This window comes from Diadema antillarum, unplaced genomic scaffold, assembly GCF_040938485.1.
Source record: "Diadema antillarum isolate AM-2024a unplaced genomic scaffold, OU_Dant_1.0 scf00000129, whole genome shotgun sequence".
NCBI classification, from domain to species: Eukaryota; Metazoa; Echinodermata; class Echinoidea; order Diadematoida; family Diadematidae; genus Diadema; species Diadema antillarum.
In genome coordinates this window covers 557,346-571,822 of record NW_027271018.1, presented here as the reverse complement: position 1 = coordinate 571,822, position 14,477 = coordinate 557,346, and the positions used below count along the sequence as shown (strand labels likewise).

General features: G+C 40.4%; 1 protein-coding gene across 1 annotated transcript; it reads left to right on the top strand.

Annotated features, from left to right (window-relative positions):
- Positions 1–4,862: 4,862 nt before the first annotated feature.
- LOC139720555 (uncharacterized) lies at positions 4,863–14,136 on the top strand. Its single transcript, XM_071631906.1, has 8 exons — positions 4,863–4,881; positions 5,432–5,506; positions 6,793–6,948; positions 8,480–8,581; positions 8,872–9,066; positions 10,259–10,366; positions 12,681–12,792; positions 14,067–14,136. The coding sequence occupies exons 1-8, from the start codon at positions 4,863–4,865 to the stop codon at positions 14,134–14,136; spliced, it is 837 nt and encodes a 278-aa protein (XP_071488007.1).
- Positions 14,137–14,477: the final 341 nt, after the last annotated feature.

The following is a 14,477-nucleotide window of genomic DNA, read 5'->3' as shown; positions in this document are numbered from 1 at the left end:
CCATAAGAGTTTTGCATATTATGGCATACTCTTTATTAAACATGGTCCATGAGCGAAATCTATATGTGGTAATAAACATGAATTAATTTTTATCTCGAGACAACCGCAAGATGCCTTCAAAGATTTAGAATGTTATTCAAAAGTACATTAAAATTGGAGAAACTTTGATTCATAACTTGACCCATTGACGTCTACATTTTGGGTGTTTTTGTTTTTTATGGAATTGATAAAGACGAGAGATATAGTTGAAAACAATATAATTCACGTCTGGTTTTTATCTAAAACTTTTTGTTAATAACCATGAAAGTTGTGATCCCCAGAATGTGGGCGTTTGTAGGCTATATCATCTATGTTTCAGTATTGACAGTTAAAAACAATAATTCACTTTCGAACGCAGAGAATCTCCTCTTTTTTTTTTGTCGGAGCGAAGAAAGTAAACTAGGGCACTTCATTCGATCATATTGGTATTGTGAGTGATTAGATTTCAAAACATGACCTTTTTATCGTTTTCAGCTTTTTAAAATACCAGCGGACTTGCGTCCTTATCCTTTTTTTCCTGGTAGTAATATTCTTCAAAGATTCAACCACTGATGAGAACTCTTGAAGTACCCAATTGCAAAAGCTTTGGATGGGCTTGAGTTATCATTATCAAACATTGGGAATCGTTCGTGGCAAAAGGGGACGCCTTAGACACGTCAGAGTCGGGGCTCGATCATGACATAAATTCCATATCTACTTCACTCCCTCTACGTCAGCGTAAGAATAATTCTTAGTTAGCATGTCGAGCGTACATGTAAAAGATGAACTCTTGAAATATCGTCAACATTGCGGGTATGTGTTTGTTTTTTCCCTCTCTCTATTGAACACGATTATGACCATCTCGCGAATGACTGTATATTTCTATTTCAGACGTAGACGTCTGTGGAACAAGCAGGGAAAAGTGTATTAAAGCAAATACAGGCGAATGTGTGGTAAGTAACTAATGACAACGACTAAACAAACAACTAATGACTTGTAATAATGACTTTCATAAATTGTGTCATGGCCAAAAGATGACAGTTCGTAAGAAGGAATTGAAATAGCTGTCTTATCAATGTCTATCAAATTATTAATGGTCAAAGTCTACGCAAGTGTAAAGCTTGTTGGGTGTTCAAATAGAATTAAAACCGATGACATACACTGCATGCGCCTTTACTGAAACACAGTGTTTTGCTGATGATTATAACCTTGAGACTAACCTTCCTAGGACCATTCCTGAATGCTGCCGTACACATTGAACACATAGTTATCATCAATGATGAAAGGGTTGCTCATTCAATATTTTACGGAATAATTTTCAGACGTTCATGACGTTACGAGCACATTTTTTTTTTTTTTTTGCTACTAGACAACATCAGGAATAATTATGAAAGATTGTTATCTGATGTGAAGTAAAGGTGTGTATGTGTGTTGTTGTTTTTTCTATCAACGTCCTCTGCACCATTGCAAAGAACACCTCATCTTGTTTCTCACCCGCCGTGCATCTGTTCTTCCGTTTTGAAGGAGAAAGCCGGATATAACCACGTGTGCATCTGCGATCGTCGTTGGATGGGTGCGAAGTGTGAAAAACCCTACGACGCGTGCGTGGACTACGACAACCCGTGCGGCCAATACGGCCGATGCGTCCCTCACGCCGGGCAGAGAACGTGGACGTGCAACTGCATGGAGGGATGGGGCGGTAGGGCTGAATCGATTATGAACAGTTTGTCAATTTATGCTCTGTTCTTGTCGTTTTTTTGTTTTTCATAGTTTAATTGTCTATAATAAAGGGGGCCGTCGTGGGATCAAGGAGATGGAAAAAAGGGAGGATTTAATGACGTTTGTTTCTCTTTTAGAGGTGATAATTATCAAAAAATGCATCGATCCGTGACTGGAAGGCTTAACGATTTACGAAATAAACGTCAGTGATGCTCACCAGCTATACATCCTCTCTGCATTGCGTCTCAGTGTTGCGGGTCAGTTTTGCTAGACTTCCTGCACAAGCCGTGATTCCAATTACATGTTTCCCCAAACACTTAGCATCTAAAAACAATCACGAAAGATTCTCAAGTGTAGAACCATTCATACATGGATCAAATCATAGTGTAATCTTTGATTTTTCTTGTCTCCCCTACTCTTGTTCACCTTCTCATAATAATGATGATACTACAATAACATTGTTGTGCTTGTTTTTTGTTGTTATCAACCTTGTCCTCCTTGCTCTCGTTCTTCTTCTTGATGTTGTTTACTCATTTATTTTATTTTGTTCATTCGTTTGTCCTTAAAAGGAGTATGATATATATTTTTCGTCTCTCTTGTTCGTAGATGACCCGAAGCAGGAGGGGCGTGACTGCAACAGACGGGACCAGGTGTGTGACGACATCGTGTGCCTGAATGGCGGGGAGTGTCAGGAGTCGGACTCGGGGCAGACCGGCACGTGTATCTGTTCCGACGAGTGGACCGGCGACAGGTGTGCCGACCGTAAGCATGAATTGAACGAAAACGATCTACCCACACGTAATCCGTTTTTCTCTTATGTCATAAATTACTGCTATAATTTTTGTTAAGGTCTCATCACTTAGTGTTTACAATTGCTCTTTAAGAGTGCTCTGTTATCAGGATATTGCCCAAACATTGCGATGATATAACCATCCAGATTTACGCCCGAGCGAAGAAAGACGCTGTGCATGGATAAAACAGCGTATCCAAGAATGTAAGCCATGGGTCTACTTCGAGTTCAGGACTATAGAGGCGTGTTTGAAAGCCCAATCCTTATCCTATACACTACAGTTATTGTCACTCGGACAGTCTCGAATGAATAACGATCCAAGAATTCGGTCAAGGTACGATAATACGCCAGCGGCAGACTGTAACAGGAAAAAGAAGAAGAAAAGAAGAATATGAAGAAGAAGAAGAAGAAGAAGAAGAAGAAGAAGAAGAAGAAGAGGAAGACGTAAAGTTATCCAATATTAGCACTTTTTTCTTTCCAATGGCAATCAAATAGATTATTATGCTAAAACGTCTCGTATAAACCCCCCCCCCCCCCCCATTCTTCAGGGTAATCTCCATGACTACTTTTATTTTCATTTTTGCTTAACAATATTGCTATCATCATTTACATATTCCGTGTAATCTTTATCTTTATCATAATCATCATCACCGTCATCACTTTTATCATCACACAACCAGTCTTCCTCCACTTTACCTGCCCTCGTCTTATCAAATTATTCATCCGTATCATGCTCACACTATACTCTTGGGATGCAGCAGTATCATATTATTTACTTTCCACGTTGCCTTATAAAATTTCGGTCGTGTCGATCTTTTGCCAGCAATGCCTACGTGGACCATGTGGCAACCCTGGGGAGCTTGCTCCGTGTCGTGTGGTTACGGTGGAAGGCGCGTGCGGAAGCGAGATTGCGATCACAAAGACGCCGTCTACTGCGGGCCTGGATCCGACGAGGAGCACACGGAGTGCAACGGACCGATATGCAAACTGGACGGTAAGTCAACCATGATGTCCGCCGTAATTCAAAGGCAGCAGATCTCATGGGTTCATCGAAATTTGTGAATGACTAATGGGCAATGTTTGATGCTTGTGTGGCATTCAGGTCACAACAGTTTCCAGTGTGACTGTAAAGAAATGTACAGCTATCTTGTTCACTTTTTATCATTTTTGACAATTAACAAACCATCATCACTATCATTTGTATTTGAGGTGTTTCCCAAATGTTTCCAACGAGTTTAATCGATTGAATTCTTTGAGAAACATCCGATCAGGATTGTGAATCAAGAACTGTGAGATAGTAGAGTTCTTTATTACGATAATAATCCTTGATCTGGGCCTACTACTCATACATTGAAATCACGATTTGTACATAAAGGTGAATGGCATTTGTATTCACCATTTGAAGGAGAATAAAACCCAAACATTATTAGGTAGATTGATCGAATTCACAACATCATGCCCAGTGGAAAGCATCAGTGAACATTTTTGAAGAAAATCGGGCAGTCCGTTCAAGGGTTCTGAATATTCAAAGCTTTGGTGTCGTCATCGTTGAACGAGAAGACTATATACAAAATATTGTGACGTCATGTATGGACAACGACCTGAAGAAATTAACAAAATTCAACATATTTTTTTAACTTTTCCAGCATAATGAAAAGCCCTGGACTAACCTCTTTAAGGAAGCAGGGGGAATAACATTACTCTTAACATTATCAGTAACAAGTCAAAGGAATGTATACTTTACATAAAGAATGAAATTTTGGAGAATTCTCATTATATTTTCTTTATATTGTTTTCCATAGTAACCTCATCTAGCGATGGCTGCACAGAAACTTTAAAAATACATACCTTTCGATTTTTTTTTCGATTTTCTTTTAATCTGTCAGATTTTCGTAAAACTTTTACTTATGTGTTCTACTAATTTTGTTGCATTCACTTAATGCACATATGATATTTGGGCTTCATCCCCGCCCCCGCCCCCCCCCCCCCCCTTTAAACTTGATATTTTTGGAATCTGTTGGGGGAGGAAACAGGAATGGGAGCTGTAATTATTGGTGACTTTTTACTCCCTCCCAAACGAAGACAGTGGAAACAATCCAAGGGTGGTTTTCTTCGTATCATTTTTCACTTGTGGATCTGTGTTGCGTTTGCAAAGTTTGTTTCGATGTCTTCCGAAGGGGAGTGGGGACCCTGGATAAAGGTCACAGACTGCTCTTACAACTGCGGGGGAGGACATTACATCCAAGCCCGGAACTGCGTCTACGACACCGACGACCCGGAAGCGTTCGGTGACCCTTGCGAGGGTAAATTCATCATTTACGCTGACTGCAACATCATGACCTGTCCCGCATCGGGTAATCATATTTTTATTTTCTGTTGGTGGTGTCGTTATCGTTACTGACCCTTTCCCTCAGTTTCCGTAAAACGATGTCGAATTGGAAAGAGGAAAATGGTTGTTCTTGTCTTCTGTTCTCATTTCAAAGAGTTGTATGAGATGAGTAATAAAGCTTTGATGCAATATATTGTATTATGTTATACGTATAGTGCAGTTTAGTTTAAAAGTAGAGTAATGTCGCTGTTGTTGGTGGTGGTCATGGTGGTGTTAAATGCTCGAAAAAAAAACCGTTTTGTCTGCATCTTTCATCTTTCCGTGTTTGTGCCTTCGTCTTCTTGCTCTTCCTCATTTTCCATCACCACTTCTTCTACTTCGTCGTCTTTGCGTTTTTTCTTCTTCCGCCAAAGTATCCATCAACTTCATCGTCATCATTTTTTAAAACTATTTTTGTTCATTCTCTCCCCATCTCCTCTTTTCCTAACACTTTCTTCGACTGGCATGTGACGTCACAAACCTGCCTTTCTTGTTGCTATCCGATCCATTGCCATTATTTTCTGCCCTCGGTATAGAGCAGCGATGGCTGCGAGTTGACGTCAACAGTCTTGCAAGGACCATTGTGAGTCAGACCGACAGCGCCGTAGGGGGTAAGTACATTAATGTATGCATGACGTCACACGCAGTTTCCACCAATCAACGTGAAATAATGAGCAAAGTAATCTCGGTTTACGTAAGTTTGCACAATTACGAAAAACGAACAATATTTGTTCCTCTATCAGTGACGAGAAATTGAGAAGCGTTTCTCGATAATTTGGAAATAAAGACCATAAATATATCGAATATTTCTGTGGTGCCTTTTCTCTCTCTCTCTCCCTCTTTTAGAACCGACGAAAATTTATTCGGTAATTTTCTGCGGTCACAAAGTTCGAAAATTTGTGAATCCGCTTTCCACATTTTTTTTCCATAAAATTAATGATTCAGGGTACTTACGCCAATTCCACATGACTAATGTGTTCAGGGCGCAATGGGAAAGAATGAATTATGATTGACAAAGATTATTACAAGCCCATGTACATGGAAGTAAGTAAAAAGAATGGAACAACAATAAAGAGAAATAAGAAATGACTTGATGTACATACAGATCTACTGAAAAGCAGTTTTAAACAAATGAGTCTTGAGGGCAACTTTAAACCAGTCAACATTCAAAATGCAACGGAAAGCTTGAGGCAAATGATTCCACAGGTAAGGTGCAACATGCAATGTGCAAACGACCGATCATCCCCATGATTTCGTAGTTTTTGGAACAACAAGCAATTTACAGTCTGATGATTTTAAACATCTGGGAGGAATATATCAAAAGGTACAGTGTACTAACAAATTAATATTGTACTCTATAGGGCATATCAATACATGCAATATAAAAACAAACAATGACAATTCTCTAAATAAAATGCGAGATCCAACAGGTTGAGGATAGAACAGGGTAATATGAGTGTTTCTTTTGTTAACGATAACAATACGGGCTACTGAATTTTGTTTTTTTTTTTTGGTCTTTTTTTTGCAACCGTGAAAGTTAAGATTGCGGTAGTTGAAACAGAATTACAGTTCCATGAATTCAAGTCGGGACGATATGAGTTCATGGATTTTTTTTTCTGTGGCCGAACGAATTAGATACTTGCGAAGAGTGCCTTAATTACGCAGCTGATATCCCGTATATGAGTCATCAACTACAGGAAGCCTACACAACGTCATATTTGATCCAGGGAGGTGTGCTCAGCTACCTGCTTCATCTTTATCAAGAGCAGTTCTCCCATAAAACTGTACTGAACGTAAAATGTGCATGAATTTCAACACTTTCTACGTCTCATGAGTTATCGTCACATTTTAATCAGCGGACGTGTGTATTCCGGGTGTATCCATTCTGTCCTTGCAGACTGGGGAGCATGGAACTCGTGGTCGGATTGTTCTACCACGTGCGACGTCGGCTTTCGATCACGAAACCGTATCTGTCTGAGTAGCATCGGAAATTGCGAGGGGAGTGCCGAGGAGGTGGAGGACTGCACAGAAAAATTTTGCAGTGAGGAGCAAGGTAAGATTGTCTAGCAGTTTAGCATCAGTTCTCCGTTCACACCCATGTTGCTTGTTACCTATACGGTATTATCTCCTTGGAAAGGGTGCTCTTCATTCGGAGTCATCCAAGGAGCTAGACACCCACGAGTCATATAGCCCACGAGCTGGACACCAAGCAAAACAGGTCCACAAGCTAGACACTGAGTAGAATAGGCCCAAGACTTATAGACACTAGGCAAATAAGGCCCATGAGCTCGACACTAGGCAAAAAAGGTCCACCATCTCGACATTACGTAAATTAAGCCCATGATGTAATGTCGAGTTCGTGGGCCTTTTTTTGCTTATAATGTCTAGCTCGTGAACCGTATACCTCATGGTCAAAGTTTAATTGTTGTCGTGCTAGTGGGCCGCAAGCTCGTGGGCAGTATTACTCGAGAGCTATGTAACTCGTGGCTGTGTGACTCGTGGGCAGTATGACTCGTGGATATCAAGCTCGTGACGTGCATCTGTTCACTCGCCCTGATAGTATAACCCATGTTCGAATGTAACGCCGTGGTTAACACGTATTCATAAGATACTAGTAGTCTGCCTAAATGGAACTTGACGTTTGAGATACATAGAAGAGTACTAAACATAACAACTAAACATCCATGAATAAATAAGGAAACAGCCAAGGCTTTGACTGCTACTGGGTTCGAATCCCTGGCTGTTTCCTTTTCTCTTTTTTCTTGTATTTATTCATTTATTTATTTGTTCGTTTGTTTTGTTTTGGGTTTTTTTCGCTTGGTCAATGATGATGCAATTCTAACAAGTGATCTTGTGGAGAGTTGCAGCATGAACATCTATTCATAACACGAAACAAAAGCATTACTCTTAGATGTGAAAGCCATAAACTCCAGTCATTACCACTGGAAACACAAATGCACTAGATGTCACTGGTATCCATTATATCCGTGCTGTGGTGATACCGAGAGGGTTAAGAGCCAATAATCACTGTAGTCATCAGGGTATATGATTCTCAGAATCATACTCTTCTTGCCTAGCTTACATTTTAGGAGTCGTGATGACTCGCCGCGCCGGAACGAATTGTCGCGGTCATGGACGTAACAACGACATTATCATTTTATCACTCCATTGTTGACATGATAATGTCATTAAGTTTTTTGAACTGTCCAATGAAAGTAGATTCATGGTTGTAATACACGAAACAGATATTTAGGGGTGGGATTGACTCTCCGGAACCTTGCTGGGCATCATCACAATTACTCAACATCTAATTATTGATCTACTCTAATTATAGTCATGAAAACTTATCTTTGGTTTCCATTTTTATTACTCTCCTATAAGACTTGCGATTATAACAAGCGACAGTGCGTAAGATATGGATTATATCTTAAAGTATTGGTCGAAAAAAAGGGGGAGGGGTCTCTTGAGTTTTGCCCGTGAGGGTTTCAATCCAATTTGCCTCTATTTTTTTTTTCTTTTAGTCGATATCGGTCATGCAAAAGAACATGTTGATAATTAATTCATGATACTTCAAATTTCCGCAGGTCTTCTTTCTTGGGGTGACTGGACTTACTGGACAAGGTGCAAGCCGGAGGTCAGGTTTTGTTACCGATATCGGGAATGCCCGTACGGCATCTCTGACCCAGGTGAGTAAGACTGGACTGAAACTTATAGACTGAGAGAGATGTACATAAACTTGCCTATCTCCTATATCACAAACCTCTCCTCTCATTCCAAGCCTTAAGCAGCATCAGCTGACATTACATTTGTATTGATTTGAATGTCAATAAATAAAAATTACTGAAAACAGTGTGTATGTGCGTGTGTGTGTGTGTTTCTACATTAGTCATGGGTATAAATTAAAGTGCCAATGTCATCTGCAGTGAAAGTGGTAATGTTCTCCTTCGCATTCTTAATGTGACGTCACACCCAACAGATTTCCTTGAGGCCTGCCCCGGCAAGTCATCCCAATCAGTTCCTTGCGAGAGGGACGGCTGCGGGCAGCTTCAAGAAGAGAGTCTGCCAGTCGTTGTCCAAGCCAACGTTCAGCAAGCGGCACCGGTCAGAGTGGTCGTCGCCACACCGCCACCGCCGCCAAAAGTGGCCACGGTACCCGCTCCGGGAAGCGAAGGTTGGCAAAGTTATCAGGAAGTTGTTGATTATAATACCTCTGGGATATTACAAATGCCCTTCACATTGTCTTGCGTGGGCAGAGAGGCTGACAAGTGAAGGGGAACTTTTGTTTCAGCATGTATTTATTTCAGTCCATTGTCAATTATCGATCTTAATGAGAAAGAGAGAGAGGGGTAGAGGGAGGAAGAAAAAGAGAATTAGGAGATGGAAAGAGAGAGGGAGAAGAGAAAGGAAAAACACAGGAACACGGGAAGTACAAGCTTGTAGCATCTTAAATCCATAAAACTGTGCGTAAAAGTGCAGATCTCATTTTATACATTTTCCTGTCTTGCTTTGGTTATTTACATGGTTCCATGATATTTGCTTCTTCGACAATTGCTGCCATGAAATATAGTTATCTGCAAGCTAAGCCAAACATAAATTCTATCCACAAACATAACCCTAGCCATAATCCTAATCCTAGCATCACTCTAAACCTGAAATCCTATCACAACCCTAACCCTAACCCTAAGTTCTTGGAGAAAATAAGACTAGAGCAATCGTCTCAGGAGCAAAATGTCGAGTCACCATTTTGCATGGCTATCATATTTTGATATTTGAGTGCACAGATGCGAGTGAAAGCTCCGAAAACACCCGTCTTTAAAGCAAGGATACCAACAGGCATTCTTTGTTTATTGGACTTGATCTCAACCCACTTCAATATGAGAGTGAAATGTACATTCATCGCCTCTTTCTTCCAGACAAAGATGACAGATTTTGTTTGTATTTTTTGTTGTTATGACTTTATTTGTAAACTGGCCAAAAAAAAAGTTTGAACATAAACGCCATAGGCCTTCTTGCAAAATGTTATATTAACATTTTTGTTGGTATCTTGTTGCCTTTTCAATTTTGCTATTTTTAGGTTGAGTACTCGTTTGCACGGGTTACGTGTCCACTGAAACATAAAGCCTCTTGTCTCTTGTAATGGCTGCCATTATCCCCTACAGATGAGTGGTCGTGCTCGTTATACCTCTCAAATCAGTTCATGATGCAGTTACTCGTTACAAGGATGGTAACGATATTCCACGCAAAAAAAAAAAATGATAACTGGGAGGACTAGGACATCATGACTTATCCATAAGATCGTCGAATTCCAACCATTTTTGTTTTCCTGTTAACATTTCATTTTTTACCACGACTATCTCTTACAGTACAGCAACAACAACAGCCAGCGGCTCCACCTCCACCACACCCGCAGGCAAACTTTCCCTACCAGCAGCCGTATGGTAACAGGATGCGTTACCCCATGTACGACCAAGGTAGGTCACATCTTGATGCAAATGGACAGCATTTACCGAGACACTAACACCAAGTTAAAAGTTCATTCATATCACAGGCTGCGATAACAGTAGCTGGCAGAGGCGGAAACTAGAGCGTGATGGTGTAGTTGATTAGGCTGAAAGCTCTTAATCAGAAGATCCTGGATTCGAATCCCTGCCATACGCGCATATCCTGTAGGACAAAAGGTATACACGGAGTACTTTCAACCTTGACCCAGGTATATTGTAAATGGGTATCTGGTAATCTTGAGTGGCCATGACAGGACCCTCTCCTGGAAAACACATTTCACACTGAAGATATTGATAATTAAGAGATTGAAACTACGATAGAAAAAGCAGTTCTTCTAGCATAATCCTTTTAGAGTTTGGCTCCCCGTATTTTGTATTCAGAAGATTAAAAACCAAAGTTAAAATGAAAGTAAAACATGTTTGCTGCATTACAATGTAACATGTAAAAGTGTCATGATGACGAAGTACTGCATACTTTTGTCATGCCACAGGATATTAACTGAAAGTCGCAAGAGGGCGTGTACGTAATCGTGAAAGATTAGAACAAAAAGGGGGAAAGTGGGAGGGTAAGGAGATTTGGGGGCGTTTGATATCTCCAAAAGCCACTTGAATTTGCCAAGGTAGCGAAAAGGGCTTTCACAACGATCAGATCTTGAGAAAGGAGTCCTCCTTGTGATAAAGAATACGTCTTTCTGCGGCATAAAAAGGGCACTTCTCAGAGTGTATATAATTTTGATGACAATTAATCATGATAGAAGAAAACAACAAGGTAAGCAGTGGTTAATACACCACGTGTACAATGAGATAAGGATTATGCACGCCGGACAGTTCATACAGAGGGGTTTTGTTTTGTTTTTTCACCAGGATTCTTGCCGTCGAGAGAAGTGACTACCTCCTCAAAGGGAAATGTTCGAGCACTGTTTCAAATGATTGATATATTGCCCCTTATTGACTTAAATAAAGACTGATTATTCAGTGTCTAAGGTATTAGCAATGGTAGAAAAATCTCATGTGTCCATACGTCCTAGGGTTTGCCCAATTAATAGCACGAGTTTGGGACATAAACATTTTTTTTTATTGGGGGGGGGGAGGGTTAAAATCCCTTTTGTGTGTTAATTTATGATTCCTACGAACAGCCGTCTCCTATTACAAAAACTGAGCTGGCGTTCGCGGTAGAAACAGAGTAGCTGTCGATGCATTTCTCTCATACTCATTACTAATAAGTCATCAATGTTCCCTTACAGTTGTTGTTGTTGTTGTTGTTGTTTCCGTCATGCCTCTTTCTAGCGGATTGTAGAAGAAATTCGTCTGCGTGCGAGAGAAAAGAAAATTTTATAGATAAGGATGTTATGATTTACGATGACAGTTGCTGTGAATATGAGAAAACGGGCTTCCTAAAATGCAAGATTTTTTTCCTCCATCAGTAACATTAACACATCAATCATTTTGCATTCTCCAATGGCGTCACTGTACCTACTGACCTAGTTGATGACTTACCTATTTTTGTCTGCAGTTCTAAACTAAATCCATCCTTTTTTTTTCTTACCATTTGTCACATTCGCACAGAAACAACGAATTTTGTTGTTTATTTTTCTTTCATTTTTAATAGTCAGTCACAACCGACCCAAGACCGAATATTGTCGAAGAATGTTTTCGTACAGAGGTGCTTCCAGTTATAATGAATTACCTTCAGAGCCCAAGTGCTGTTCAAGTGTAACCAGTTTTAATAAAATGATTAATGATGTTATTCCGAAATATTTTTGATTTAAATGTGGCATAAAATAAACTGTATTTGTTATTTGTATTTCTTTTTCATAATGTTCATATTAAGATAAATATCAAGTTTATAAAATAGGGTGGGTGGGTGGGGTGTTACTTAATTCTTGCTCACTTCTTTTGAGATATTGTTTTAAAGTCATAGTAAATGTTTGTTTTTTGTTTTGGGTTTTTTTGTTTTTCGCATTCGATGTTTTCTATTGCATTTATAATTTACTCTGTTCCTGGACCCCTTGGTGGAACAGCTGTGTCGTGTAGGCACAGCTGAGTAGGGCAATCCAGCCGTATTTTAAAAATCATTCTGTTGACTGTACAATTACTGTTTTGTTGTTGTTTTTATACGGAAAATAAATAAAACAAAACATAAAACAAACCGACAGTTGTTGGTTGCCGGCCTTGCCAAAAATTTTGGTATGCGTCTTGTACTGCGTGGGTTATACTCTCTGGTCAAATTTATTTCCAAGCTCACCATCCTACATCAATATTACCTACACATCATCTCTTCCAGTCGTGCAACCACTTCAGACTTCAAATAATCGAGCCGGAGTTGGTGGGGAGACGAGTGTCTTTGGGATCGGCACAGTGGGCGCCCTGGCACTGATGGCATATCTCGGCAATAAGTAAGTCGTTAAAGGGATCGTACAGTTTTGATTGAGACGTAATTTCAGGTTTCTAACATTTTTAGTGAGATAATGAGAAACCTCGTATGAAATATGAAAGAGCATGTAATTCTATGAGGAATTCAACGTTTGTTTGATGAAAATTGGTTTTGAAATGGCTGAGATATCCAAAAAAGAGCGATTCTAACAAAGTGTGGAACCCACACTTTATTACGATCGCTTTGTTTTACTTTGTTTTTGGATGTTTCAGTCATTCCAAACCCGATTTTCAAAACTTTGAAGTCCTCTTAATATGGTATGCTCTGTACTATTATCATGTGTTTTCTTGGTATCTCACAAAGAGTTAAAAGCCCAATTCTCATCTCCATCAATACTGTATCACCCCTTTAATGTTAAAGGTTGTTTTCATATCATGTGACACAAATAAATAACGGGTGCCTGTCACGAACTCGACACCCACGAATCATACAGCCCACGAGTCATACAACCCACGAGTCATATGGCCCATGAGTTATACAGTCCACGAGTCATATATACAGCCCACGAGCATGGCAAGCTAGACAATAAGTAAGCAAGGTCCAAGAGGTCGACATCGGGTAAAATAGGCGCACGGGCTCTTTGATCCAGAAGCTCAGCACTGGGCTCATAAGGCTCATGAGTTCGATATTAGGCGAACATGCATGGCCCACAGGTTCGCCACCGGGCAGCAAGAACCAACGAGACCGACATTACATCACGGGGCTTCATACTGTACGCAGTGAGCCTTTGTTATCTATTGTCGGTCTCGTGGGCCTTATTTGCCTAGTATCGGTTTTGTGGGCCTTTTTTTAGCCTAGTGTTAGCTCATGGACTATATGACTCGGGATGAGCTGTATGACTCCTGAACCTTTCTGCAATGTCTAGCTCGTGGACTGTGTATGGCTCTTTGGTGTCGAACTCATGAGAATTCCGCGTATTGGCAAGCCTATTCATTCTTTTATTTTTAATTAACAAAAGTGCTTTTCTGTGCCGAAGCAATAACATTTCCGTGCACTCTTGTGGTGCCCTGGCAACAAGATTTACAATGCCATCTTCTACACATCCTTCATCGTCCATCTAAATTTATGAGATGTAATGATAGCAAAAGTCTTAGATTCAAGCTTTTAGTTTTTGTTCAGCTCCATGGTAGCCCCCCTCCCATTGTCTTAAAGATTGCGTGTACCTTTTATTATCATTAACAACCTGACGTCATACCCTGACGAATTGGCAATTGGTTCTTGTATGTCCTTTACAAGATTGATTCAAAAGTGCAAGAAGAAGAGGAAGAGAGCGAAGGAGAGAAAGAAAGGAGCTGTCCGAGCCTAGTGGGGATCCACCGGGGGAAGTATCGTGTCCTCACAAGGGCGCTGTCGTGAAGTCATGGCGTATTAAAAGTGTGTCCTCTCACGACGAGCAAGATACCAACGTACGTCACATCCGGAACTTCACTGCAAATGGGTTGACCAACCCTTCCATCCCCTCCCGCTCCCCCGCACCTCTCCCCCACCTCCCTCATTATCTCGTTTACCGGCTGACCGGCTCACTGTATGAGGAATTGATTTGTAGATGTGAATGCTGATAATATATTGCAATTTATGAGCTGTACCGTGAACGGAGACCAGGGCCCCATTTCATAAAAGATGTAAGGATAGCAACTCTTGCTGGAA

Coding starts and splice junctions, on each gene's coding strand:
- LOC139720555 (XM_071631906.1), top strand. Junction 10,367..12,680: donor TTACCCCATGTACGACCAAG/GTAGGTCACATC, acceptor CATCTCTTCCAG/TCGTGCAACCACTTCAGACT. Junction 12,793..14,066: donor ATGGCATATCTCGGCAATAA/GTAAGTCGTTAA, acceptor GTCCTTTACAAG/ATTGATTCAAAAGTGCAAGA.